The sequence below is a fragment of the Erinaceus europaeus genome, chromosome 11, assembly GCF_950295315.1.
Source record: "Erinaceus europaeus chromosome 11, mEriEur2.1, whole genome shotgun sequence".
In the NCBI taxonomy this organism is placed as follows: domain Eukaryota; kingdom Metazoa; phylum Chordata; class Mammalia; order Eulipotyphla; family Erinaceidae; genus Erinaceus; species Erinaceus europaeus.
The window spans coordinates 48,426,312-48,449,803 of NC_080172.1; the positions used below are offsets into that span (position 1 = coordinate 48,426,312).

At 48.5% G+C, this 23,492-nt stretch overlaps 1 protein-coding gene across 2 annotated transcripts in view; it reads right to left on the reverse strand.

Annotated features, from left to right (window-relative positions):
• Nucleotides 1-23,492, reverse strand: part of KCNN3 (potassium calcium-activated channel subfamily N member 3) — a 175,725-nt gene that overhangs the window by 112,618 nt on the left and 39,615 nt on the right. For both annotated transcript variants that reach the window (XM_060201539.1, XM_007525346.3), the window contains exon 2: nt 7,708-7,803. In XM_060201539.1, the coding sequence (XP_060057522.1) occupies nt 7,708-7,803 (96 nt within the window). The remainder of the gene's footprint in view (nt 1-7,707; nt 7,804-23,492) is intronic.

Genomic DNA, 23,492 nt, shown 5'->3' on the forward strand with positions numbered 1-23,492 from the left:
TAGCAGTAAATGTGGTGGCAATGAAAAAAATAAAAATAAAAAGATAAATTTTCAGCAGCAGAAGTCAAGGAAGCCTCCACATACCCAGCAGTCCACAGAGTCTTGAACTTTTCTAAACCCTCAGGCAGTTAGCTTCAGTTCGATTCCCAGGGCTTGTGCCCCATCCAACACTTGCTATTGGCACATCAAGATGGTCACAGGATGACCAAGAGGCTACAAGACCCTGCTGAGCTGTAAGTGACCCAGGAATGTGGCCAGAACCCATGAAGCTTTCCCAGAACATACACACACCCACTGCCAGGCTGGGGTCTTTCAAAGAATAGGCTGCATCTGATGCCCTGCCCAGATGGGGCAGAAATGTTCTTGGCAGAAAGACCTTTGTTCAAAACTGTCATTCCAAGGATGCAAGCTAGAATGAATGAGCTCTCTGCTAGTCAGGGACAGTATCCACTGACAATCTCTGAAAATAGAACATTCTCTTGCGATGAAGACTTGTTCCCCAGCGACCCTGAAAGGAAGGAGTTTATCTCCAGGAAAGGGGGTCAGGAATGAGCACAAAGGAAAGGAACTAGGTTGCTCATTTTCATGATCCTCATAGCTTGAAACTATCTGACCAGTTCCTATAAGAGATGCAAGAAGAAGCTGGGCAGTGATTGGTTTAGTACACATTATGATGCATGAGGAACAGGGTTCAAGCCCCTAGTCTCCGCCTGCAGGGGAGTAGCTTCACAAACAGTGAAGCAGTGCTGTGTCTCTCTTTCTCTCGTCCCCTCTATCTATCCCTCATCTCAAATTCTCTCTGTCCTATCAAATATAAGAAAAATAAAATAAAAAGTTAAAAAAGAGAGGAGTCACCTTTACACTTTAAGATGCTGAGACCAAGAACGATCTTCATGACTATTTACTATTTCAAGCTCAAGGTTGTATGGAGGGACAGCCAGCTCCATTCCTGGGCAGAAAGGCAGGACCATGAAAAGGGACAGCATGGCTTTGAGATGCAGCTAGGGAGATGACTTAGATGGTAGAGCACCAGACTAGCAGGCCTGAGGCTCCTGATGGCATTTCCAATGCCACGTGTGCTAGAGGGGTGCTTTGACTTCTCTCTTGCTCTCCCTCCCTTTATCTTGCATGGAATTTCCTCTCTTATATGCATAAAATAAAATAAATCTTTAATTTAAAAAAGGGGGGTCAGGCAGTGGCACACCTGGTTAAGCCAACGTAGTACTAAGAGCAAGGACCCGCACAGAATCCAGCTTTGAGCCCCTGGCTCCCCACCTGCAGGGGGACACTTCACAAGTGGTTAAGTAGATCTTCAGATGTCTATCTTTCTCTCTCCCTCTCTGTCTCCCTTTTCATTTCAATTTATCTCTGTTCTGTCCAATAAAATGGAAAAATGTCTTCCAGGAGCAGTGGATTCATAGTGCCAGCACCAAGCCCCAGCCCCAGCTTCAGCCCCAGCAATAACCCTGGAGGCAAAAAAAAAAAAAAGAGGGCCATCAAAATAACTCACTTGGGCAGTATGCTTTGACATGGAAGCAACCCAGGTTCAAGCTCAGCTTCAGTGCTGTGGTATTCTTTCACTCTCTGCCTCTCTGCCTTTTCTGTCTCTATCTAAAAGAAAGAAAGAGGGAGGGGGGAGGGAGAGAGAGAGAGAGAGAGAGAGAGAAATGCTTAGTCCCTTGCAAGGCCCTCCTAAACTCACACTTGGTAGATCACAGATACCCAAATCACTCACAGCTGACTCCCTCCCCTCTACTAATCCTTATCCCTGCACAGTCTTCCCACATGGAATTCTGGCCACACTGGAGACCCCAGACATCACTGGTTCAGTCTGCCCATTTATCAGATGATAAAACTGAGGTTGAGTGAGGAGTCCTTGAGCCATGCCTAAGCTACAAGCAGCACGAGAGGCCTGCTGAGTAGAAACCCCCATTGGGCCAAGTTCCTGACTGATTCTCCCAGAAGCCCTCCATTCTCAGGATCTCTTGTAGCCCCAAGGCAAGCTGGAGCTCCTGGGAAAGTATGAAAGTATGCACCAGCCTCCCTGCCTACCAGTGTATGGTTTCCAAGGCAACAAGACTGGGAGCACTCAGCCCTTCAGAGCTCACATGCTCCCCCCGCTTGGGCCCCTGCACTGGCTCAAGGGTAAGGACACCTCAGCAACCTGGACTCTCACTGTGGTGGGGACCATCCTTCCCATGGCAGGCCCAATACCTGTGAAAAGGCACAGGATACACCCTGCAGAGAATCCAGGCTCAAGGACATTTCCAAATGACAGAGGGTCATAGTAGGCTCAGAAGGGGCACAACCAGGGTGAAGGGACAGCAGGGACAGCCTGGAGGTAGAAAGGGTTAAAGCCAGGCATTCAAATATTTAGCAAATAGAATCAAAATGTCATACAGGAGTGGCCAGGGCTGGCATAACCATGGCAATTCATGAGCAGCCAAGTATGGCCAGGGAGAGAGGTCTGGAGCCAGGAGGCCATTGGAGGTGGTGCACCAGCCTCTCAGCACCCTCTCACCCCCAGAGATGCCATCTTATCTATGGGTGAGGGGGGGTAAATCCACCCCACGCTGCTCCCAGGCCTGACCTCATTCTAAACACTTACTCTGGATACTAAGTCCCCACCACCAGGGACCATAGCCTGGAGGTTGGGGGGGGGGGTGCAGAGCAGGCAGATGTTCCCAAGGCTGTAAGAGACATGAAGGGGCACCTTGTTCAGGAAGGGCATTGGCAGAGAGGCTTCCAGAGGAACTTTCTAGGCCACAACCTCAAAGTCATGGAGGTGAAGCTAGGCAGCAAGAGGTCTAAGAAGAGATGTGAGAATGCTCCAAAAAATACCAAGCTTGAGACTTGGAGAGGTGACACCACCAGTGACGTGACTGTGAAGGCGCCAGCCGCTTGGCCCAGGATTGTCTGACAGGGAGCCCTGGTGTCCACATGGTAGGCTGGAGGCTGGCTGCTTACTCCTGGTTCATTCTTCCTCTCCAGCCCTGCCCCAAGTGAGTTCAAGCCCCTAGTCCCTATCTGCAAGGGGGGAAGATTCACAAGTGGTCCTCTCTCCTGTCTCTTGCCCTCTATCAAAACAGAAAAAGAAAAATGCCCACTGTGAGTATTGGAACTATGAAGGCACTGAGATCCAGCCATAATTCTGGTGCCAGAAAAAAAAAGGGGGGGAGGGAACTGGGTAGTGTTGCACATGGTTAAGCATACATATTACAGTGCATAAGCCCCCTGGCCTCCACCTGCAAGGGGGGAAGTTTCATGAGCGGTGAAGCAGTGTTGCAGGTGCATCTCTCTCTCACTCTCTCTCTCTCTCTCCCTATTTCCCCCTTCCCTCTATCTCTGATTTTTCTGTCTCTGTCCAAAATAAATTATTAAAAATTTAAAGGAAGGGGAGGGTGCCTTGCTACCAGTGCTCTTCTGAGCCTAATTTGGATTGAAAGCAATTCAGATCCACCAGTCAAGCAGACAGAGACCCCCCCCCTTATGAAATGCCTGCTAGGTCAGCAGCCCCTATGACCCTGAAGGACAAATGCAGTCCTTCTGTCCTCTCATTGGCTCCAGGCCAGTTTTACAGAATGTTTTTGCTTTCTTTGCAAACACAGGGCCTCTGCCCTAGTGATAACAAGACTCTGCCCCCAACCCTATGGACATGGGAAGGGCAGTTCACACACCTTCCAAAATACAGTTGCTATTATGCTGGGTTGTGGTGAATCCAGGGCTAAGAACAGCCTCTCCCAAAGCTAAACTGTTTTCAGATTCTGCTATGGTCAAGGGAACTAGCTCACCTAGGGGAATGCCTATTTTGCCATGCAGGAGACAGCGGTCTGAGCCCCCAGCACACCACCAGGGAGTGCTGCAGAGCCGGGGGAAGCTTCAGTGCTGTGGGGTCTCTTCCTCTCCTCTTCTATTTCTTTCTGTCTGAAAAAGTCAGCCTAGAGCAGTGACACTGGTGACAATCACAAAAAGCAAGCAGTCCCCCACCAGTGAGCAGGGGAGATGACAGCTTTTGTATGGAGTGCTGGCTCAGGGATGAGGCCTTGGATGAAAGCATCTGGGGTAGAGCTGGTGGGAGATGAGGATGACTCCCTGTGAAATTGTGGCCTGGGAGGTGGCACAGTGGCTAAAATGCTGGACTTATAAGCATGAGGTCCTGAGTTCAGTCCCCAGCACTGCATATGCCAGAGTGATATTCTGATTCTCTCTCACTCAAAAAATAAATAAAATAAATATTTTTTATAATGTCACTAAGTAACCAGCAGCTGATATGGATTAGACAAGTGGGGGCAGGTTGGGAGAACCACATCCTTTAACACCAGCCCCTGCTATCACCCCAGAAGAGCTGGCGCTCCCTGACAGCCTCCCAAATCTGCTTCTCATATATATATTTGATAAAGACAAAGAAATTGAAAGGAAGGTGGGAGAAGAAAGGGAGAGAGACCTGCAGCACTGCTTCACCATTTATGAAGCTTCCCCCGTACAGGTGGGGACTGGGGACTTGAACCGGGGTCCTTGTACACTGTAACATGTGTCCTCAAGTGTACCACCACCCAGCCCCCAAAGCCACTTCTCATATGTTCCCTCTGTGTAAGCTTGGGGCAGCATCTCTCCTGCCCCTCATCCTCAGGAAGCAGGTCCCCTAGTCAGTTGTATGACCAGAATAATTCCCAAAGCTGCAGAATTAGGGGGAGAGGGTCTTCAGGTTCCCAATGAACAGACAAGGAAATGGAAGCCCAAGGCCACAGAACCCAATCCCGAGTGGGCCCCAGAGTGCAGAGGAAGGTCAGCGCTGTCCTGAGATGAGGTGGCCAGCCGGAGCCAGGAGGGCCCACCACCTGGCAGGAAGCAACAGTGTGACCATCACCATCTGGTGCACCGGCTGGCTGGAACAAGGCCCAGCTGGACACACCAATACAGAGGTCACAGGAAAAGACAACCAGAGTCTCCATAGAGTCCATGCTGTTCTCTGTTCTGCTGGCTGCCCTCGGCAGAGCTCAGCAGGAAAGAGATAGGACACCCCTCAGCCAAGGGACCATGGGCCAACACTGGCCTGAGGTCATGTCAGTATCACTGCTTACACTTTTTTTCCCCATACTTGCCAGGCCAGAGGCTGAAGTTGCCTCTCTGTGGCCTGTAACTGGCCCACAGCAGAGGTGGCTGTGGGATGGGGACAGGACAGAGGGTGCCTGCCAGGTACAAGACTGTCAGCTACCTGTTCCAACACCTGGTCAGAGCTCAAGTCACATCTGGCTGGGAACAAGGACCCTGGTGAAAAGAGAGGGAAGCATACCTAGCTCTCTCGACCCTGTGCCTACAGTGGGTAGAAGCCAGTGTACAGAACCAGAGGACTAGCTCACCTGAGTTGTGTGTCGTTTTGCCATGTGAGCTAACCAGGTTTTAGCCTGGCCCCTACCTCACTGAAAGAAGCTTCAGCGCTATGGTTTCTTTTACTTTCTCTGCCTCTATCTAAAATTAATTACAAATAATAATGAAGGTACCTTGCATGGGATAGGGATGAGCTCCTCTTCTCCCCCTCTCTCAAAGCCTGGTCAGAGCTGAGTTTTTAATCCTGCTTTCTAATTGTTTTGTTGTTGTTGTTATTGTTGTTTGTTTCTCTTATTTCCACCAAGGTTATTGCTGGGGCTCAGTGCCAGCACCATGAATCCACTGCTCTTGGCAGCCATTTTTTTGAAATTGAGAGGAGAGAGGGAGACATATAGGGAGAGAGGGAGATAGACAACAGCAGACCTGTTTCACTGCCCATGAACCCCACCCCCCACCCCCTGCAGATGGAGAGCGAGGGCTTGAGCCCAGATCCTTGTGCATGGTGACATGTTGCCCCAACTGAGTGTACTACCACTTAGCTCCCTAATTGTTTCTCTTGTGTCCTATTGATGGATACCTTCTACACGAGTTAGAATGAGCACAGCTACAAAGACTCCCTACAGATAAGGGCATGGGGACTCAGAGGCCTGGCCCCAAGGCTGGTTTGGAATAGATTAAGCCTGACCTTTAAAGCAGCAAGATAACTTTGTTGAATAGGGCTGGGACATGTCACTTCTCCTTCTACAGTATGGGCATTTTATCATGCTTTTTTCTTGTATCCCACTGATGGGTACCTTCTGCACTGGTTAGGGTGGGTACAGCTACAAAATGCTGCTTTGTCATGTATATGACTCAAGTTCAAGCCCAGTCCTCCCTGTATCAGAGGAAGCATTGGTGCTGTGGTCTCTTTCCTTCTGTCTGTCTTTATCTGAAAAAGTCATCTCAGAGAGGGGAAGCCCTGAATATTACAAAAAGAAAGAATTAAATACCTGGCCTTAGACTCCTGCCCTGGCTGGCCCTTGCCCCCACCCCCAACACACACACCTGCATAACTGGTTCCTTCTCAGAACTGGTCTCTGTTAGAATACCCCTCACTCCAGTTTTGTCCACTGGTGGCATCTTTGCATAAACACCTGTTACCCCCCAGAGGCTACAGTGTCCCCCCTCCCAGACTGACACTGATGAGAGCCCAAGTTCTCATTCCCAGTGGAAGAGAGCCCCACACCCCACACATTTGCAGCCTCATGCTGTGCATTCTCAGAGTATGTTCCCACACTGCAGGTCACAACAGTGGAGGCAGTGGCCCCTGGAAGTGGCACAGTGGCAGGGAACAGGATTGGCATGTGTGCAGTCCCAGGTTCAAACCTTGACACTGCATATGCCAGAGTGATAATTTGTTAACAAATAAATAAATCTTCTTTTAAAAAAAGTGTAATAAAACCCCCACACTCCAGGAGGAGGAGTGACATGTCCCAGCCCAGAAAGGTCAGAGCACTGGCCATAGACACACCATGAGACAGACTCATGGCTGGGACATCACGCCAGCTGTCCCCACTTTGCCTTTTGGTCCTTGTCCACCTCCTGCCTGCTACCCAGATGTGGAGCTGTCCACAGTCCTCCAGCCAGAGACCCAGGGCCAGCTTCAAGCTCAAAAACAGTTGAGGAAAAACATCTGGAGGTTTCTGAACTCCCTGTGTCCCTAGCTGAGCAGCTCAGCCTGGAGAGCTGGGCAGTGGGGACAACCCCTGGCCACCCTGGTCTTGAATCCACGCATGGTTCTAGGAGGTACCTCCTGCTTCTCCCACCAGGCAGGACAAACTGGAAGGTACCCCAATGTTTCTCTGGGTGCCAAATTACCCCTGGACAGCAAAGGGGCAGACCCCATTACACACAGCAGACTTCTGTTCTATCTAGAAAGTAGTTTTGACCAGCCTGGCAGGGTCTAGTGAGCAGAGGGCAAACAACTCAAGAATATAGACTCTTGTTGCTATTGGGGAGCTGGGAGGACTTAGCAGCTCTGTCCTCTGCCACCTCCCTACAACAGGGAGACTCAGTAGCTGAGGCTCAAAAAGGAGACAGCAAGAGACAGGAAAGGCAAGACAACTGCCAAGGGGCTCAGAGAGGACATAGGACTAAACGGGGATCCTGAGCAGGACACTCCCCCAAAAAACCATGTAGGCCTCTGGGATCCTTGAATGAGAACAGTGTCACCATTGTCCCAAAGCCATAGGGCAAAACTTTCCTCACACACCCGGGATTTAAACTGGAGGAAAAGAGCCACACCCTTTGGGCCACCTTGTAAAATCACCACAGTTGTTGCTTGGGGGGTGGGGTTGAGCTAAGGAGGCAGCCACTCCATGAAGGGGGCAAGAAACCTACCTGGACTTCCCGAGTGTGGTAGGCGATGATCAAACCCAGGAGGATGATGGTAGACAGGCTGATAAGGCATTTCAAGGCCAACGAAAACATGGAGTCCTGTGAGAGAAGGGGAGAAAGAGAATTAGGGGGCCCATCCCAGAGCAGCTCCTTCGATGCTGAGACCCTGGAACAGGGCAATGTTGGGGCAGGGTCTGTCACAATTCCCTACTGAGAAAAGGTGAAAACACACACAGACACACACACACACACACACACTCGCATCTTACGCTAGCGTCTGGCCCAGCTCAGTTCAGCAGCCGCCCCTGAGCTCTGCTTTCCAGGGTTAAGTCATATTTGCATTCCTTGCAGGAGTCCAGCTCTGACATGAAGTTGCCTGCTCCTGACACAAGGTGAGAATCAGCTTGCTGATGGCTTGTTTAAAATTCTGGCCCCTGTGCTCCTGAGTCACCAGCACAGAATCTATTAAAAGGATGGGCTTTTTTTTTCTGAATAAACCCGAGATAAGGTCAGGGAGATAGAACTGTGGCTTATGGCACCAAACTTTCATTCCTGAGGCTCCACGGTCCCAGGTTCAATCCCTGGTACCAGCTTAAACCAGAGTTGAGCTGTGCTCTAATCAAAACAACCAGGCAAGTAGAAGGTTTTCTGATCAAGGCCTCCTCTAACAATGTGGTTTTTCTAGGCCATGGGCAGGGAGAGGCAAAGAGGAACTTCAGGAAAAAGGAGCCTAGGAACAGAAGAGGGATCCCAGGAAGGAGATGGGAGAGGCCAAGGATGGGGAGGACCCTAGGCTACCAGCCTCCACAGGCAGCTTAAAGACACGTTGTGGTGGGCACAACCACTGAGGAACTGTGTAAACTTAGGCTGCTCTCTGATGTGCTGGCTTGCATATCAGCTGGAGGCAATGCAAGCAGCTGCCTCTTAAAATGGCTATGAAGAGCAAAGGGGTAGCAGACGGGCAGTACCTAGCCTGAGCCTTCACTGGTATAAATAGCTGGGCCCCTATAACCAGGCACTTCACATCAGCCACAAATACAGGCACCTAGGCTGGAGATGCCATGTTCTCCTGAGCACTTAGAAGCCAAGAGGTACAGCAGGCCTCCCAGGGCCCAAGGGAGGCTAGGAACACAGTCCTGGGCAAAGGAACAGATGAGGACAGTAGGCACTCCTTGAACCTAAGACTGGGAAAAGCTGAGTTCCTGTAGAGATCCTGGTGTGTTCTCACACCAGACCTAGGTCTCTAACCAAACTTTTTTTTGTCACTCAGTGCCTGCATGATGGATCCATGGCTCCCTATGGGCGTTTTTTAAAATCTTTGTCCTTTCTTATTTGATAGACAGAGAAAGATGGGGGCAGAGACAGAGAGGGAGAGAGACATAGAGGCACCTGCCACACAGCTTTTCTATTTGTCAACTTTTCCCTTTGCAGCTGGGCACCATGGACTTAAACCTGGGTCCTTGCATATGGTAGTTTGTATGCTCAGTCAAGTACACCACCTAGCATTATAGCTCTGACAGGCAGGGGCTCAGAGGGCTGAGTACCTTGTCCCAGAGGTCAAAAGCCAGATCTCTGGTGACCAGCCCAGAGCAATGCCCATAATCCTCAGACCCACTCTCCAAAGAGGGGACAAACAAATAGGACCCTAAGAGGTGTCCACTGAAGTAAGCCACATGATGGGGGGGGGGGAGTGGTGGTGCACTCAGTAGAGTGCACACATTACCAAGCTCCATGAGCATCTACTCCACATCCAAAAGGTCCTAGAAGCTAAGGGGTATGAAAGCCCCCAGCTTACATACAGTTCCTTAATTTGGGGGTCTCCCAATCACCACAAGCTAAGAAACACCCCCCTCTTCTGAGAGCCTGGAATAACTGTGTCTCCCAAGGGATTGAGGCGGCTAGGGAGCATCATAGGCCTCCCACACCCACCCCAATCCCATAGGAGGACCAGGGATTAGATGCATATTTTAACCTCTAATTTGTCTCTTTCTTTTTGGCAGAAAGACTCTGAACATCAGAACCCAGGCCTCCTTCCATCACTTGGAGAGGAAGGTGGAAACAGGGCCAGCTATCACCTCTCCTTTGAGCCACTTCCTTTTGTTCTGGGTCTCAAAAGCATAAGCAGAGACTTTACATAAGCAGAGACTCCCACTTGCTATAAGGTCTGGGCCGGTGTGACCTCCCCCTCCAGCAGGAGGCCTGCACTGACATTCAGGGGGCTCGTTTAGCCCCAGATGTCCCCACATTCTCCATCACATGTCAGTGAGAAACAGACCACCAAGGTCATTTAATAGCAGGAAAAGAAGCCGGCGACAGAGTCTAGCTGTACAAGGCACGTTTATTATTTGTTAGAATGCTGAATTATGGTCTTTTCCTTCTGCTGGAATACCAGTGGAGCTTGAAATTGATAGGGTTCTTTAGGTGACAGTAGCCACGCAGGGCTGGCTAGTTAGATGCCACCCACCACAGGGCAGGGACATCTGACCCCCTCTGCCCTGTCTCCATCCACTCCCATCAGGAACTAGAAGGGACTCAGGGCTGGGAGGGTGTCTTGGAGTTAAGTGGTTGACTCTCTGTCTCCCCAACAGCTCGGCTCTTTTCATGAGCCCTAGCACCCAGGAATGTTCAGGAATTAGCTACTTACAGGGGAAAGTCATTGCAAAAGCCAGTCATTCCAAAATGCCAAAAATATTAGAGCTGTTAAGTAGCTTCCAGAACAGGCAGTGATGGAACACTGTGTAGCTACTAAAAGTCATTTCTGGAGACTATTTGAAGGCATGAGGAAAGGTTCATGATATACTGTCGAATGGAAAAAAAAAATCCTAAAGGTGCATATGTAGCATGTTTCCAATTGTTTTTATTTATTGTTATTATTTTTTAAATGTACCACTGCTTCCAGTGACTTTTTTTTAAGTTTCCTTTCTCTCTCTCTCTCTCCTTTTAATAGAGGATAAGAGATAGGGAGACAGAGACAGAAAGAAGGAGTGATACTTGAAGCTTGGCTAGCACCAGGGGTCTGAACCTTGGTCCTCAAACATGGCAAGGTGTGCACTCTATCGAGTGAGCCACCACCCAGCCTGGAATTTTTCTTCTTTCTTTTTTTTTAAAATTTTTTTAATATTTATTTTATTTATTTATTCCCTTTTGTTGCCCTTGTTGTTTTATTGTTGTAGTTATTATTGTTGTTGTTGTTGTTGGATAGGACAGAGAGAAATGGAGAGAGGAGGGGAAGACAGAGAGGGGGAGAGAAAGATAGACACCTACAGACCTGCTTCACCGCCTGTGAAGCGACCCCCCGCAGGTGGGGAGCCGGGGTTCGAACCGGGATCCTTATGCCGGTCCTTGTGCTTTGTGCCACCTGCGCTTAACCTGCTGCGCTACAGCCCGACTCCCCCAGCCTGGAATTTTTACAGTTTTAAATGTAAAATGGTTATGATAATAAATCAATACCAGAGATATATCTCACTAAGTAGATAAGTGACCATATGTGTAACCCAGGTTTGAACCCCAACACCACATAGGAAGTGCTAGGGTACTGGAGGAACCTCCAGTGTTGTGGTGCCTTCTCTTTCTCTCTCTTTCTCTCTCTCTCTCTCTGTGTATGTGAATTAATGAATAAAACAATCAACAGCCTATAGCAGTGAAATCATGTATGTGCAAAGCTGCAAAGCTTCAGCCCTGTGAAATATTCAATAATATTAACAGTAATAATATTTAATAGTAATAATAACAGTAATAATAACCAAAGAAACTAAACATCACAAATAACTAGAGCTGCTTTTTCTTGTTTTTCTTTTCTACCCAAATTCCTACAATGAAAACATTATATTTACAATCAGAAAATTCCCTATGTGTTTTTTAATCTGAGTGGTTTTGGTTTTTTTGTTTTTGTTGTTGTTGTTTGTTTTTGTTTTTTACCAGATCACTGCTTAGCTCTGGTTTATGATGGTATGGGGGATTTAACCTTGGACTTTGGAGCCTCAGACATGAGAGTCTCTTTGCCTAACCATTATGCTATCTACTCCCACTCCTGAGTGTTTTTTATAAAACCTATATACCTGGTTTAATCTGCTAGAAAGAACTGTCTTTGAGGTGGGATGCCAGAGATAGGGCCTGCCTAAGACTGCTATAAAGGAATCCCACCTTCTGAGGACACAGCCTATAAAAGGTCTTTCTGCCTACTTAACAGCCATATCCCACGGCCACGCTTATAAAGCCAGGGTAGTCCACCCGCAACAGGAGCCAGTGAGAGTACCTGCTGGCTGGGACCAGGGCCCTTTCCACTCCCAGACTGGCAGAGAGAAAGATTCCAGGAGGATGCAGGACAGTACTTAAATCTTCCAAGATTGGTGTTGCGTGGTGGCACACCTGATAGAGCACATATGCTACTAGGTGCAAGGACCAGGGTTCAAGCCTGTACAGGGGAGAAGCTTCACAAGCAGTGAAGCGGGGCTACAGATCTCTCTCCCTCTCCCTCTCTCCTCCTTTCTCTGTTTCTATCAAAAAATAAAAAGCCTTCAAAACCAAGAATTGTGCTGTTCTTCACCTGACACACGTCATTCTCAGATGCGACGAGTGAGACATTTGCACCATATCACCTCTTACGCTTCAAATGCATAGGTGATTCTTGAAACAACATAATAGTATTTTGGAGGGTTCACTGCACTGGGATGACTTTCTCAGATACAGAGAGAGAGTGAAAAAGAGAAGGAGAAAGAGAACAACACTGAAGTTTCTTCCTTCAGTGTGGTGGAGGCTGGGCTCTAATCTGGGTCAGGCACATGGCAAAGCAGCACACTATCTAAGTGAGCTACTTGGCCAACTCAGTCCCAGAACTTTTGTAGTTACCTAATATCTACCAAGTACTGACTGCATACTAGATCCCAGACTAGGCCTTCTATCTGACTTGCATGGAGGGCCATAGTATCTCTCTTCATCTTGATGATAAACAGAGACCAGAGAAGCAATTGGACTTAGCCTCAATACCCCAGCTTTCCCCAACTAACCTAGGTTTTAGCCTCACAACAGAGTTTTCAATACACCATGATACCCACTCCTACCTGTGCAATGAACCCGGAATCCACATGAGACAGTACCTTACTGTCTCCCCACTGGGGCTGCCACAGCCACAAGGCAGGAATTTCCAGAGGGCTGCACAGACTAGGAATGAGCATTCCTTCGAGTGGCCCACCCAGGTGGCCTCTCCCTGCCCCCAGCCATGACCTGCATAGACATATGACTCCCAGGGACAGCCAGGGAGCAGCCACCACCTGCTGTGGCAGAAGAGGAAACTGAGCCTCTGAGAAGTGGCATGCTGACCTGCCCAAGCAAGCACACAACCAGCCAGTGGTAAAATCTGGTGTTAAGAAGCCCAGCTTCACTCCCTTTCCTCCTCTCTCCGGTGCACCAGCCTCCTGCCCACCCTCCTGCCTTTCCTGCCTGGCTGGCCTCTGCCCCTGAAGCTAGGCTCTCCTGCTGCTCCTGCCCTTGGCCCTCAGGCCTGCAGTGCATGGAGTGGGCTCCCCAGATTTCCTTCTATCACCAGCTTCCCTTCTGCTATATAAATCACTCTCCTGGCCTGCCAGACAACCTTCAGAATTGTAATGACCACAGCTGATCATCCTAGAGACTTTAGAATTGTGGTGCATCAGACTATTTGGAACATTCAAGAATAACTGGGATTCCAGGCATAGGCCCACAGGGGTAGCTGAGCCAGCATGAACTATCAGCCCAACTGAGGTTACAGTGTGTAGGCACCTTCCCAGCCCAACTCACAGCTCTGAGTACATGCACGTGTGTGTGTGTGTGTGTGTGTGTGTGTGTGTGTGTGTGTGTGTGTGTGTGTGTGTGTGTGTAACCCCCAAAGGGGGAAAGGTAATACCTAATTCACTGAATTAAGAACTCTCTGACATCTCAATGTTCATGTGCTCAGAGTGGGAACTAATTGAATGAGAATCTACTCTGCTTCCTAAGGTCAATTTTTCCTTCAAATGCATGGAAAGGCTCCAGAACAGATTGATATTCCGCAGCCACTTAATCCTGTGGTTCAGAGATGGTTGTCCTAATTATACATGCTTGCTAATTAATTCTATGCAAATTAAAGACAGCCCTATACCCCCTGGCAGGGGAGATGGCATTCCTGGGTGCTGGTTCCCCCATTTGCTCCTTGCCTTAGCCCACTTCTATAACTGCCTCTCTCTTTCCACCACTCCCACTCTGCCCCTTTCTTAGCCCCCCTCTACTCTTTCACCCCCATGCTCCTCAAAAGGTCTCAGAATTGTATTTAAGTTTTCCAAGGCCCAGTGAGTTTTATAACCCAAATAACTCTGAAGGAGAGCCCCAGACTGGGGGCCACAGAGCCCAGTGGTCTCAGCTTTGGTCTTCTGGGCCACACTCCCCAGCCCTTCCAGTAAAATCTAGTGTCAAATGATCTCTGAAATACAGTCAGCTAAACCTGCTGGCCTGAGGCACTGGGTACACATAGGCCACAGTTCATGCAAGCTGTGGGGATTCTACAAACATGACTTTCCTTTTGTGTTTTCCTCTCCCAGGTGGTACAAGATGGGATCAAGAGTGTGATGGTTACAACTCCCTTGAACTGTATTCTCAAAAAGAACCAGGGGAGGTGGGCGGAGGAGATATCATAATGGTTCTGCAAAAGACTTTTGTGTCCAAGGCTCCCGGGACCCAGGTTCTGTTCCCATAACCACCATTAGCTGGAGCTGAGCATTGCTCTAATTAAAAGGGGAAAAGGGGGAAAAGAAAAGAGAAACAAAAAAGGAAGGAGAAGAATTAGAAGAAAGAAAAGAAAAGAAAGAAATTAAGGCTTGAGGGGGTCGGGCAGTAGTGCAGTGGGTTAAATGCATATAGCACAAGCGCAAGGACTGGTGTAAGAATCCTGGTTCGAGCCCCAGGCACCCCACCTGCAGGGGGGTCACTTCACAAACAGTGAAGCAAGTCTACAGGTGTCTATCTTTCTCTCCCCCTCTCTGTCTTCCCCTCCTCACTCCATTTCTCTTTGTCCTATCCAACAACATCAATGACAACAATTGCAATAAAGACAGCAACAAGGGCAAAGACAAGGACAAAAAAATGGGAAAAAATGGCCTCCAGGAGCAGCAGATTTGTAGTGCAGGCACCAAGCTCCAGCAATAACCCTGGAGGCCAAAAAAAAAAAGAAAGAAAGAAAAAAGAAAGAAAGAAAGAAGGAAAGAAAAGAAGAAAGAAAGAAAGAAAGAAAGGAAATTAAGGCCTGAGAGTGAGGGGTAACAAAGACAACTAAGGTTGTCTGTCTTCTTCTAAATGACACAGGTTTGACACTGAAAGTCCAGCATTCAAGTCATGTTTTTGCTGACAGGTACTCTGTCAGGAGGTTCTGTGTACAACCTCACAGAACCTCCCCTCACCTTACTCACAGGGCCTGGAGGGCAGAGAAATCACATACAAGGGGGAAAATGTTCACACACATTTCTGTGGTTCACACACACAGAAAGCATACATTCTTAGAGTCAAATGCACCCCCCTCCCCTTCTTACCACACAGATGTCACTCACAGGAACTCAGCTGAGGGCTGCCGAGTGCTCCTCCAGTGCCACTATGATGGGGCTGTAATGACTACAAGGACGCTTCCCTAGGCATCTCTGAAAGGCTCACTGGGCTGGCTATGGTGCATGCCCATACATTCTCACATCATTCACATGGCCCCGTACTCCTGATATAGGCCCCAGGCGAGTGGGGGGGGGCTCAAAATCCCATAGCCCCCACCACCATCACCCTTCCCTGGGCCTGCATAGCCTGAATCCCACCAGGCAGTGCTAGAAGGGTAGGTGAGCAGTACCTGGAGGACAAGTGGGGGATTGAGGAGAGGATGGAGACAGAAAGGGCAATGCTCCAAGTGGCTCAGTGAATGGCCAGGGTATGGTCAGGACTCAAGCAGGGACCATGGAAAGGCAGCCAGGGCTCATCCCACATCAACTAAGCCAAGGCAAACAGGGTTCCCAAGCCTGGTTTCTCCCCCCACATGCAGCTTGGGAAACCTGGCTGCCTCACTGGGCCCCTGCATGGACCAGGCATGGCAGGCACCCCAGGCCCCAGGGCTGCAGGCCATCTCAGCATCCCTGCCGCCATTTCTGAGTCTGAGTCACCTCTTCTGCCTCTCTTGGACTCCTGCTCCTCACCCCACACAGCACCCCCCACCCCCAGGCTGGGGAATGTGGGAGGCTGCCTTCCAGTGGGGGGAGTGGAAGATAAATCATCACTCTCTCTGCTCTGCCCCAGATGCCCGTCTGCCTTGCAGGGACACTATGCACCAGCAGACAGGACAGAAAGGGACTCTAACCTTAGCCTCCCCGCTTCCTCCACACTTGCCCCCCTCAGTCAGCCATACTCTTCGTGGCCAGGAGCCCCTCTGGTCTACCTCAGGTCCCATATCTTCCTGAATAGATGCCACGTGTCCCCAACCCCTTGCCTGCCTCACCTCTACAGGTATGACAGGATTAATTGTCACCCTTAGAGCATCCCCCTTTCACTCACTGTCTCTCTTATCCCCCTGGGGTGGGAATCCCATAAGGGCAGGGCCTGTCCTCCGTACCTGTTCACCTCTCCAACCCTGCCCAGAGGGGTCCAGCAGGCCCACCAAGAGACCACCTGAACTCAACATTCCATCAGAGGGAGCCCCACTCAAGACATGGGGAGCAGATGGGCACTGGCTCCTGAATTCCCACAAGAGGAAAGAGGAAACAGACAGGCCAGCATCAGATAGCAACCAGCATGCCTCCTGCATTTACTCTGTGCCATTGTAATGGCTCCAGTGCCTCAGAACACATACATACCTCTCTCAACCTGGGGCCCCCAAGAAAAGGTGAGAAGGAGTCCAGCTTCAAAGTCAGAGATCTGTGCTCTGCCTTTGTCTTGTGCCACATAGTGTCACCCCTCTGGGCTGCAGGCTGTAGGGCTGGGGTCTGCACTGTCACAGGTTCTGCCCAGGTGTGAAGTAGGGACTCAAATAGGATACACTGCAGAGCAGAGGAGGCTACTGGCCTCCAGGAAAAACCTATCAAGTCAGACAGGCCTGGGGCACTTCCCAGTGACCCTCCCCCCCCCACCCCCCCCACCCCCCCACCCCCCACCCCCGTTTTTCCCAGCAGGTGCGAGAGCTGCTATCCCAGGACCAGCATGCAGCTAATGACTAGGACATCAGGTCTGAGCAGGGGGTGACCAGGCCACATCCAGAAGAAGCAACTGTGTGACCAGGACACCAATTAAGAGCCCCAGGCCCAGCTCCCCCATTGTGCGGCACTCACACTGACAAAGTATCAAGAGAGGCAGCCACCCCTCTGGGCCAAGGGCATAATTCCACCTAAGAAATCTCTTTCTTTCACAAGGGCTGCACCAAGGAGAGCGGCCATGATGGTTCTCTGATTGCTTGCTACCTCCTGGTTTATTTCCTGGCAAAGCTTCTGTGCAAGGCAACCCAGACTTTATTACCTGCCAGCCACTGGGCTGAGTGTGGATGTAGATACACACAAGGGAAAATGGGTGTTTTTTTTTTTTTTTTTGGTCACTGACTGGGACTTCTCTGCTCCAAGCCAACTTTATGCAGACTGAAAGAAAGGGAAGGGCACAGAGAAACAGAAGGAGAGAGACCATGGGACCAAAGCTTCCCCCAATGCAGTGGAGTCTGGGCTTGAACCCAGTCTGAGTGTGTGACAAAACAGGTGACCCCTGTGAGCTATCTTGCTGGCCGGGTGAGGTTGTTCTCTCAGGCTGTTTACTGCTAAGATAGCATGAGGCTCACCTAGCCAGGATGCTCCTGAGTACAATGTAGGCACCTCACAAATGAGGAAGGAGGGTGGGTGTGGAAGGTAAACAATCTCTGACTTTAGAGAGCTAAGTGGGGGGCAGACCAGAGAAGGTATCCCTACCCCAACAGGGAACCTGGGCCTTCTCCAGAACACTCAAGTCAGAACCTCTCATATGAGACTCTGGAACTCACATCTCAAATATATTTCAGTGAGGGGTTCAGGAAGTGGCTTAGCAAGGTAAAGCATATCCCTGAGACCCTGGGTTTGATCCCAATACCACATGGATAGCACCAGGGGGATCTCCATGGGTTGTGGAGCCATGCTGTAGTTTCTCTCTAGATCTCCTTCTGTCCCTCTTCCTTTCTAAGGAAAATATAGAATTTAAAAAAAGATTTGTTTATTTATTTATGAGAAAGAAAGAAAGAACCAGAGCGCTGCTAAGCTCTGGCTTATGGGGGTACCAGGGATTGAATCTGAGTCTACAGCCATACTACCCTGAACACACCTGATCTCATCTGGTTGAATCTGAGGCCTCTGGGGCCTCAGGCATACAACAAATTGGTGCTCTAACAGGCTTAGCTATTCCCCAACCTAATGTAAAATATTTTTAAGTTGGATGGGAAGAGCCTTAAGAATATCACACAATCCCACAGATGCTAAACCCTGGGTTCATTACTTGGAAGTGTAAAAAATAAAGAAAAATATATGTGTGATTATAATGTGCAGGTCAAGGATGAGAATGACTTCTCTGACCCTATGACCCTGTAATTTCTCTCCTGGGGATATATCCTAAGGAACCCAAAACATCCATCCAAAAGGATTTGTGTATACCTATACTCATAGCAGCATAATCTGTAATAGCCAAACCCTGGAAGCAACCCAGGTGTCCAACAACAGATGAGTGGCTGAGCAGGTCATGATATATATACCGTGGCATACTACTCAGCTATTAAAAATAGTGATTTCACCATTTTCAGCCCATATTGGATGGAACTTGAAGAAATCATGTAAAGTGAAATAAGTCAGAAACAGAAGGATGAGTATGTTATGATCTCACTCACAGGCAGAAGTTGAAAAACAAGATCATAAGAGAAAACACAAGTAGAATCTGAACTGGAGTTGGTGTATTGCACTAAAATAAAAGTAAAAGTCTCTGGGGTGGGTGGGGGAAGAGTACAGGTCCTGGAAAAAGTAGACAGAGGACCTAGTGCGGGTTGTATTATTATGTGGAAAACTGAGAAATTTTATGCATATACAAACTATTGTATTTACAGTTGAATGTAAAACATTAATCCCCAATAAAGAAATTAATATATATGATATTGGCCATCTAAATACATCAAACACCTACTGAAAGAGCTACAGCAATATATTAACAACAACACAGTAATAGTAAGGGACTTCCATACCCCACTCTCTCAACCTGACAGATCATCCAGGCAGAAAATCAATAAAGAAATAAAGGAGCTAAATGAAGAGATAAACTAGAACTATTGGACATTTTCAGAGTAACAATGGTCATTTTGCTATTTTCAGCCTATCTTGGATGGAGCTTGAAGAAATCATGTTAAGTGAAATAAGTCAGAAACAGAAGGATGAATATGAGATGATCTCACTCACAAGCAGAAGTTGAAAAACAAGACCAGAAGAGAAAACACTAAGCAGAACTTGGACTGGAGTTGGTGTATTGCACCAAAGTAAAAGACTCTGGGGTGGGGAGATGGAGTTTAGGTCCTAGAATAGGATGGCAGAGGACCTAGTGGGGGTTGTATTGTTGTGGGGGAAAGTGAGAACTGTTATGCATGTACAAACTATTGCATTTACTGTCAACTATAAAACATTAATCCCCCAATAAAGAAATAAAATATATATATATGATACTGTGTTGGTATGCTTCTAATTCTGCTTCTAAAAACCCCTTCTGTTTCATTTGGTTTAATCACCCCTGCTTAACACTGTATTCTATTTACATAACCACTGTTAACTAAGCACCACCCTCCCTCCAGGGCATTGGTGGTTCAGTGGTAGAATTCTTACCTGCTCCGCCTCCTCTCCTTGTCACACCCTGATTTTCACCAATCTCTTTTTGCTCCACACTCTCTACGTCACATCCTGTTTACACCCTACTTGGCAAGTATATATAAGGACAACATTGTGAGTTTTAGTTTAGTTTTTTAGCTTGACTTAGCTTAGATTGTGCTGTGTTCCACGTGAATAAAGAAATACCGCTTACAACTCAGCCATGAGTCCCTGGTCATCTGTCTCCCGACTGCGAAGCTAGTCTGACAATACTGTGTCCTTTGGGACAAGAGGGGAGGATAGAAATGGACAAAACAGAGGTGATTATACTTAGGTAAAGAGATGGAAGACAAATGTGGCATCTAGAGAACTGATACACATGAACTTGCAAAAAAAAAACAAAAAAAACCAGAAGTAAGCAAACTGTTTCTAAGACTTTGTGATTATCTTTGGGCAAAGAACATTGGTAGTCAGTGCAGTATAGAAATATAGCCTGTAATTTTGCAATCTTGTCAGTCACAAACAAAGAAGACTTGGGGAAAAAAGAAAGAAAATACATCTGATTCTTGGTTTATCTGTTCCCCAAAAAGCCTGTCTACCACCACCACTCCCAGCACTATGCTGACAGTCACCTCCAAACCACTAACACAGCTGCCCTGTCACATTTTCCAATATATACCCACTCCCCATAACCAATCATCCCCTCCTCAACTGTGAGACTAGTGCTCCTGGCCAACCAGCATCTCTACACACTGGTGTGGTTTCTTGCATATCCCCAGGACTCCCCAGTACTGGGCAGGAGGTATAGCCAGCCCATAGCAGAGATCAGCTAACCACCAACCCCCAGTGGAAAGAGCTTCGAATAGGATGACTGGTTTGTACCACCTGACAGTGTGTGTGTTGCTTTCAGACACAAACCAGAGCCAGGTGTTGGCATACCCATAGAGTGCACACATTACACATGCACAGAGCCCAAAGTCCAAGCCCCCAGATCCCACCTGCAGGGAGGAAGTTTCATAATTGGTGGAGCACCCCCAAGCCTGGCACTGAATGGCAAGAAGAGAGTTTGAAGAGGCCTAGAATGAAGATGTGATGAGAGAAACAGGCACCCTGCAGGCCCGTAGGCACCTCTGAAGACTGTTCTAGAACTTCCAGTCAAGAAAGGCCCAACTAAGTCTCCCCATCATGCCACCAGGCTCCCCAGAGCAGCCCCAGGGATGGTGCCACCTCCCTTCCAGCTGACAGGTATGGGCCATGTCCTCTGTCCAGCACAGAGTCCCTTCTAGAACATTCCAGTCCGACTCCCCCATTCTGTAGGTCTAATGGCTAGTCCAGTGCTTTCCCCAAGGCCTATCCTGCCTGTTCCGCCTCCTCTGTGAGTGTTCCATGCAGCTTCAGGGGGACCAAACTGAAAAGAACAATCACCTACTCTGGGCTCTCCATCTTCTTTCTGCTTAAACACATCACAGCTGAAACAGGAAGAAAGGAAAACAGTCTGGAAAAATAACCATGACATTCAGCACCTTGGTGCAATGAGGTTTGGGGGAATCCCTCCTCCCCTAGTGCACTGCCAGCCATAGCTGCCCACAGGAGCATCCCTTGAGTCTTTTATGCATCTTTCTCTCTAAGGACTTGAGGCAGCTCCCCTCCAGGCAGAACCTAATGGTTCTAGCTGGAGCTGTCTCATGGCACTGGGATCCCTGTGGCTCCCCAGTGGCTGCTACTTCTAGGAAACCCTTCCAGCTTCACTGGAAGCTAGTGTCGTTCACTACCCAGAACAAGTGAACTCAAGATAACTCTGTGTGCACTAGGGAGTACACTCAACCCACACAGTGGACAGGTGCTATCTCTGCTTGACGAGTAAGGAAAGTGAGGCACAGAGTGCTTGTACAATAAGCAAAAAACACAGAACAAGCTCAGGAAGCTTAGGATCCAGTCCCAGGATTGGGAGGGTGGAGACCTGGAAATCCTTATGACCCAGCAACACCACTCCCAAGTATATATCCAAAGGTGACACACCCAGTAGAGCATGCACATTACTGTGCATAAGGACCCGGGTTCATCCCACTCCCCACCTGCAGGGGAGAAGCTTCACGAGTAGTGGAACAGTGCTGCAGGCGTCTCTCTTCCTCTCTATCTTCCCCCCTCCCTCAGTTTCTCTCTGTCTTATCAAATAAAAGAGTGAAAAAGACAAAAATGGCCATGAGGAGCAGTGGGTTCATCATGCAGGCACCAAGTCCCCAAATTAACCCTGGTGGCAATTTAAAACATAAAAAGCATATGCACCTCCATGCTCATAGCCATATTATTCATAATAGCCAACAAGTCAAAGCAACCTTAATGCCTCTTAAAGATGATTGGACTAAAATGCTATGGGAATATATTAATGGAGTACTAGTTAGCAATTAAAAAGGATGACACTGTATCCTAGAGACAAAGTGGCTGGATCTGGAGATTATTATACTTAGTGAAATAAGTAAAAGGTGAAAGCAATTACTAAGTGGTCTCACTTATTTGTAGAGTACAGATCATTGAAATACATGAACTTGGAAAACTTAAAAGAGAGAGAGAGAGAGTAAGGGTTGCTGAAATAGACTACTTGTATAGTACATTGCTTTGGCATATATGTGACCCAGGGTTGAGTCCAGCCCATACCACACTGGAGGAAGCTTTGGCGCTACTCTCTCTCTCTCTCTCTCTCTCTCTCTTTCTCTCTCTCCCCCCTCCCCCTCTCCCTCTCCCTCTCCCTCTCCCTCTGTCTCTCTCTCTCTCTCTGTGTGTGTGTGTGTGTGTGTGTGTGTGTGTGTGTGTGTGTGTGTGTGTTTCTCTTCCTCTGTCTATCTCAAATTGAGAATAAACTATGTTTAAGACTTTGTGAGAACTAGGGTGGTTGCTGTGAACCACTATTGAATGAAATTAAAAAAAAGACAGGCAAAGGGAGTTGGGCATTGGCACACTAAGTGAAGTATGTGTGGCACACACACATACTACAGAGTGCAAGAACCTGCACAAGGATCCTGGTTTGAGCCCCTGTTCCCCACCTGTAGGAGAGTCACTTCACAAGCAGTGAAGCAGGTCTGCAGGTGTCTTACCTTTCTTGTTCCTTCTCTAATTTTCCCCTCCTCTCTCAATTTCTCTTTGTCCTACCCAATAAAAATGGCCACCAGGAGCAGTGGATTCATGGTGCTGGCACCAAGCCCCAGCAATAACCCTAGAGGCAAATATGTGTGTGTGTGTGTGTGTGTGTGTGTGTGTGTGTGTGTGTGTGTGTGTGTGTGTGTGTGTGTGTGTAAAAGAAAAAAAAAAGGCAAAGTCCCCACCAAGACTTTGCTACTGCCACCATCCTCCCCTCTGGAGCTCTCTGGTTTCCCCACCTAAGCAGCCTCCTGACCCCAGGCAACTGGGGTCAACCAAGTACAATAGGGGAGGTCAGTCAAGGGTCAGCAAAGGGCTACTGGACCCTGTCATCATATATAACACCTACAGAATGAAGGCAAGCACCCTTTCTTCCAGAGTCATCAGGAGGATGTCCCGGCTTAGACAAGAAACCAAATGATCACCGTCCATAGGAAGCAGGCACTACTATGCATCCAGGAGAATTAAGGCCCCATTCCACCACCACCCCCAGGAATCTTCATCTAGAGAAGGGAAAAGAGGGTCTGGCCTCTGCCGTTAGCCAGGGTGTTTGCTCCCGCTTCACGAAGAGCCCTCATCTTGTTCCATCAAAGCAATCAGAAGCTGACACTATTTTTAGCAGGGCTCAGATTAATTGCAATGTCATGTCACTCCTTTGAGATTCATTTTGTCCCTTGAAGAGGATCTAAGTCTCGTGCCCCACCTGCCTTAACCCTTTATGATGTGGGTTTTTCAGCATTGTAAGGAGTCCATGGCCAGGTGTGGACTAGAGGCCAGAATGGAATTTCTAAAGGATCCTCACACCCTGGCTGTCACTTGGGGGCTTTCCTG